This window comes from Limulus polyphemus, unplaced genomic scaffold (assembly GCF_000517525.1).
Source record: "Limulus polyphemus unplaced genomic scaffold, Limulus_polyphemus-2.1.2 Scaffold3362, whole genome shotgun sequence".
Lineage (NCBI taxonomy): Eukaryota > Metazoa > Arthropoda > Merostomata > Xiphosura > Limulidae > Limulus > Limulus polyphemus.
This window is the reverse complement of record NW_013668972.1, coordinates 117,394-123,576: the sequence shown is the minus strand read 5'-3', so window position 1 is coordinate 123,576 and position 6,183 is coordinate 117,394. Positions and strand designations below refer to the sequence as shown.

At 29.9% G+C, this 6,183-nt stretch overlaps 1 protein-coding gene across 1 annotated transcript in view; it reads left to right on the top strand.

The window, feature by feature from the left end:
- Window positions 1–6,183, top strand: part of LOC106469224 (cyclic nucleotide-gated cation channel beta-3-like) — a 16,743-nt gene that overhangs the window by 1,960 nt on the left and 8,600 nt on the right. The window contains exons 3-9 of the mRNA XM_013929695.2: window positions 214–278; window positions 1,117–1,239; window positions 1,979–2,120; window positions 4,034–4,193; window positions 4,736–4,833; window positions 5,179–5,262; window positions 5,653–5,771. Coding sequence (XP_013785149.2) covers window positions 214–278; window positions 1,117–1,239; window positions 1,979–2,120; window positions 4,034–4,193; window positions 4,736–4,833; window positions 5,179–5,262; window positions 5,653–5,771 — 791 coding nt within the window. The remainder of the gene's footprint in view (window positions 1–213; window positions 279–1,116; window positions 1,240–1,978; window positions 2,121–4,033; window positions 4,194–4,735; window positions 4,834–5,178; window positions 5,263–5,652; window positions 5,772–6,183) is intronic.

Sequence of the window (6,183 nt, the reverse complement as noted above, 5' to 3'; positions counted from 1 at the left end):
TTTTGTTAACCTAAAAAGTTAAGCCATCTTAAATATCAACTGTATGTAATAACGTAAAGCTAATGACATCCTCTTACACATTTCACCTTACTTATAGGTTTTAATGTTTATTGTGCAATGAAAAAACTATTTTTGATTGCTCTTTGAGGTGTAGAAGCAAAGTTTAACAAAGCTACTGTGCTTCTGGTAGAAATTTATTTTGTTGTTCTACAGGTACAGACTTTCTGGGATTTTTTCAACAGAATGGATGCTGTAGCAAAATCTCCATACATTATCAGGTGATTTATTTTTATTTTTTTAAGTATACATCACTGTTACCTTGGGAGAAAACTAAATTTGTGTCCATAAAGTGGACATTATTATTTTTATGTTACAGATGTAAACTAAGAATATTAAAAAGAAATTAGTATATATATATGATATTGATTTTTTTGTTTCTAATTTCATAGGCACTACACTTTTTTGAAGGGGGACAGCATACAGTCAATGTGATAACTAGATTCTTAAATCTAGACCTTTATAATATTGTCATTTTCATAAATGTACTACAATACACAACTGGTACAACCATATTCACTTGTTAAGTAGTAATGCTTAAGGGCTGACATGTATGAAGTCTTTCATTTTTCACAGATATATTCAAACTGAATGGTGCTTTATGTGAGACATAACTTAACAACAATATTAGACATCCCAAGATCTATGCAAGGCTGTCTAATTTTGAATTGCTGATTGACCAGTCAGTAGCAGCTGCCACTTGTGTTACTACTCATAACCAAATAGCAGGATTGATTAACTGTCACATTTATTACATCCCAATCATTGAAGTGCATTCAGTAGCATATCATAGCTCAAAACATTGGATCCTAAGATCTACATACCAACTTTCTAATCACTAGCCAAAGCCAAGCCAGATTTTACATCATCAAGTACTTAAAATGATTCTCATGTGACATGTTAGCTGTTAATCATTACTGTCATTAGAAACTATTTGCATGAATATTTTCTATTAAGGAAAACTGTACCTGGTATTTCAGATTTTAAAAATTAAAGTATTTATATTGACATTTCTACATGATTTCAAAAAGTTACAAATATACATTTTTCTCTTTTTAGGATTTTACGAACTTTAATCTACATGATGTACCTCATTCACTTGAATGCATGTGCTTATTATGCCATGTCTGTGTGGGAAGGGATTGGTTCAAACAAATGGGTGTTCCAGGGTGATGGGAATGCGTAAGTATTAAGAGGCTTTAGAATTAAATTTGTATGTAAGTGTAATTCTGTCATCTAAGTTATGCTAATTTTATAGTATGTTTTTTATTTAAATAACATTTTCATGTACAAACCTTCTCAAACAATTAACTAGTCTAAAGTGGAAACAAAAGAGAATATACTTAGAAATGGCTATGTATTTAAAATAATATTTAATAGCTTTTTATATGGGGCAATGTAGTTTTTTTTATTATACAGAATGCTATATGGCTCATTTCCATTTGTTAATAAACAACTTTAATTTATTGAAGGCCAAAGAAATATTTTATAATATTTGACAGTCACAGTAACCAAAATATCAGGTTATTATAATCAGTTAGAAAACTTACTGATCAGTAAACATTAACCTATCTCAATTAGAGCATTCTTTGATTTATTTCTGCATTTAATTATTTTGCATTGATTTCAATATATATATATATATATATTATTTGCTGATGTTAATTTTAGTAGCCTCATTTGTACTAATTTCCAAAAGCGTAATGACTTAATTGTTTTTAAGGTAAACCACTGAAGATGAACTAAGTAGTCTGAAATGATGACTGGAGTTAGAATGTTGTTTGTAATAACCACTGTCTTATATTTTCAATTTACATAGTAAGAAAATGTATAATTATTTTAAATAGATATTTACAGATAATTTTTTTGATATGGTATAAAGTTTTACATCAAAGGTTATTTTTTAAAATTGTTTCTCTAGATATGTACGATGTATGTATTTTGCTACCAAAACAGCAACTTCTATTGGGAAAAACCCTAAACCAGAGAATGAATATGAATATATCTTTATGACATTCAGCTGGCTCACTGGTGTTTTTATTTTTGCTTTCTTGATTGGTCAGGTAAAGTTTACATTTTGAAATCAGTGTGGTAGTTAGAAAGATAAAAGTTAGTATTTTGTAAATCTAATCCATGGTTGGTCAGATGAAGTTTATTTTTCACAACTTACTTTGAACAGATTTTTAAAAAAATATTTCTTAAAGAATATGGTATTTAAGTACATTGATGTTTTAAATATAAGTTCATTTATCTACAAATTGCAGATTTCAAAAATGTTATATAAATAGTTATAATGAACTGGGGCAGCAAACACAAATGAACAAATAAACAAATCTTTATTCACTAACAGTTTTGATATTTACTTTCTGGCCAATTTTAATTTGTACTTGTTGAAATTGGCTGATGGGGCTAAAGAGAGCATTCCAATCATGTCCAAAAAAGCACAAAAATGAAGAATGTAATGTCACACTTTCAAATCAGGTTAGGGTTCTAGTGTTGTATCCCAAAATCCTTATATTATCTACATCAGTGATAATTCTAAATACATGTGTAATGGAATGTGACCCCAACTCATACTAACTTGTTCAAGTTTCTGTATCACTCCTTGGAATGGGTAAGAAACCCTCCTTTCTAGGGAGTTTGACAAAGTAAGTCCACGTTTCCATGAGCTCTGTGAATGAACATTGTAGTATGTAACCTTTACCTAAACAAAAGGACTAGTAAATGTTTACTATCTGTGGGGGTTTGGTTTACAAAAATGTTATGACTACATGCAGAATACCTGGGGGGGGCACTTCCTCCTCCTCCTGAACCTCTCTACAATTGATTGATGTTCTTTTAAAATTTTATATTACAAAGCATCTAAAAAAATTAAAGCTTTCAAGCTAACTAACAGTTATTTCCTTTTAATTTTTAATAAATATCACTGTAATGATCTGAAAAAATAACATGCTGCTACAACTAGGGTTCAACAAAAAATGATTTATTAAACTGTATCAACAATTGGAATAACATTTATCACTTACCAAAAATACAGTTCATAAATACATGCCTGGCCAGGACTTGATACTAAAGTTAATGAATAATAAAACATAAATATCACTATTACTTATTTCAAATAATGGAATCAGGAAAGAACCAGAAGAAGAAAAAAAACCTAATTCCAAAATCACTTTTCTATTGAGTGACAATTGGCAATAAATCACTAACCATCTCATGACTCAGTTTATGGCAGGGTATTTATTCACTGCTTAGGTCATGAGAGTACATCTCATGTGATAATAAATTTACATAATCATTTGCTACATTACTAATATCTGTATGTCACCGCTAGGGAAGCTGGTGTCAGTTTTATAATACATTCATATTTACTCAAAATAAATGTGATAAGCTAGAAGGTGAGTTACCATTTTAATGTAATTAAAAATCCATATATAAACTAAATGATAGAAGGAATAATAAATGAATGATAGCCAAGAAAAATATAATTCTTTATCTTGCATCACAGTTCATGACTAACTGAGAACTACAGTGTAATAAATATCAAGTTATGACTAAGGGCTACAGTTTAATAAATATCACAAGTCAAGACTATCTGAAGGCTTCAACTTAAGTGTCACAAGTAGATAAATAACTGAGGACTACAGCTTTAAATGTCACTTGTCATGGCTATCTGCAGACTACTGCTTTTATTAAATACCTCAAGTCATGACTCAATAAGTATCAAAAGTTAACTATGTTAGGGCTTGAGCCTAATAATTATTATAAGTCATGACTACCTGAATGCTTTAACTTTAATTTTTGCTAAATTCTTACCAGCTCAACTGCAGGAAGTATTATGAATCAGAAGAATTGTAGTTTTCAGATGATGATAATGTGGGCTTTACTGCTATATAGAACGGATGAGACAAATTTGAGATAAACTTATTTCTGTTTTGACAATGAAAGAAAGTAGTAAATGTTTTTATATTTGCAGATACGTGATATTGTTGCCACAGCAACCCAAAACACCACTCAGTATCATCAGGTAATGGACAAGATGGTTCAATACATGCGTAACCTAAACTTACCTGATGACCTTCAACGAAGAGTACGACTGTGGTTAAACCACACTTGGGAGCAACAAAAAACATTACGCAAGTTTTTCAGACATTATGTACAAAGACAAATGTCTTAATTATATTATAGACAAAATTAATGGGAAAGGGTTTTGAGTGACTAAAAACTCAAACCAGTGGAAAGCCTGTTTTAGAAAAATCTTCTTTTATAGGAATACTGTGAACTTTAGAGTAATAACACAAATTTATTGGACTTAATTTAGATTTAATCCATTGTGATATCGGACAAATAAGTTTGGACATGTTATGAAAATAATTGAATAGAATTTGCAGGTATTGAAAAGATGTAACATATTTAAACATTAGTATTTTTCTATTATTATAACTTATTTTCCATTTACTCTGAGTATTCATAAAATAATAACATTCTTCTAAAATATCTGACAAAAATAACTTGAGGTTTAATTGGGCTATTTACATTGGTTAACCACAATCCTCTTGGATCAGGCTGTAAGTGGATTAATCTGATGAATTAAAAATATATATCTGTATATATTTACTAAAATAATAATACCCTTTTTAAAACTAAATGTAATTGACATTATGTTTAACCATTTCAGATGAAGATAAAATTTTAGACTCATTACCAAAGAAAATGAAAACAGATGTAGCCATCAATGTTCATTACAGTACTTTAGTTAAGGTTCAACTTTTCAAGGTATGAGAATTTGGTTTTATATATTAAGTTACTTATTGTCAAGGATACATTTTTTTCTAAATAAGATGCATGAGATTTTAAACAACTATGTATTTTGATTTACTTATTATAATTCTGTGGTATTCTCTGTTTCTTTTCTTTCATTTTAGCAAATAAAGTATCTTCACAAGAAAAAACAACTGAAAATGCTTCATTTTTCATCTATGGCAGAAATGCATATACTATTTACTTTATAATTTCTTGACAATGTGAAATATACCTGAAAAACAAATTAGTAATATTTTGATAGTATAATTTTTTGAGTCCATAAAATAGGTGTCACAGCTAACTTGTTTCTTCTTACAGGACTGTGACAAGGCTCTCCTGAGGGATCTAGTGCTGAAACTTAAACCAATGTTAATCCTTCCAGGAGACTACATCTGTAAAAAGGTAGGCAAAAGAATAACATGACGTACTATTAAAGGTTTTCAAATACTATGAAAGCTTAATGATTTGCCAGTAACTAAAGCACCATATTTAAAATTTGTATTTTTTTTTTACCAAAGTCATTAAGAAAGCTATCATAAAATATGTAGTAAGTACACAAAAGAAAACACAGTATGAACTGTAATAGTGAATTGGTTCCCATTATGAGTCCCCCAACATGTTTAAGTATTGGCTTTTTCATTTTACTAAAATTAATGTTTAATAGCAGAAATTTCATTGAAATGGTTTTATTGATTTATGCTCCATAGTACAATAATGAAATTTTGTAGTGATAAGTTCTTGATAAAAAAATACTTATTGAGGTAAATGTACAAGTATTCTTTTCATTTTCAGGGAGAAATTGGAAAAGAAATGTATATCGTCAACAAGGGATTGGTTCAAGTTATGGGAGGAGAGAAGGGAGATGTGGTCTTAGCTACATTATCTGAAGGCAGTGTTTTTGGAGAAATAAGGTAGGTTACTGCTTATGTAGATGAGGGTAAGGAATGTAGATTTGGTGTATCTGGATATTCAGAAAGCATTTGACAAGGTGCCACATAAAAGGCTTGTAAAAAATTAGCTCTATACGTGTGGGGGGATAAGTTAGCAAATTGGATAGAAGATTGGCTGGATGGAAGAAAGCAGAGGGTTGTTACAAATGGAGTTCAGTCAAACTGGATTAATGTCACAAGTGGGTACCTCAGAGCTCATTCTTAGGACCTTTGCTCTTTTTTGATTTACATCAATGACATAGATGAAGGGATATTCAATAAATTACTTAAATTTGCAGATTATATTAAAGTCTTGGGTGTTGCTAGCTGTGAAGAGGGTGCTGCTGATTTACAAAAGGATTTATATCATTTAGTGAGTTGGGCAAATAAATGG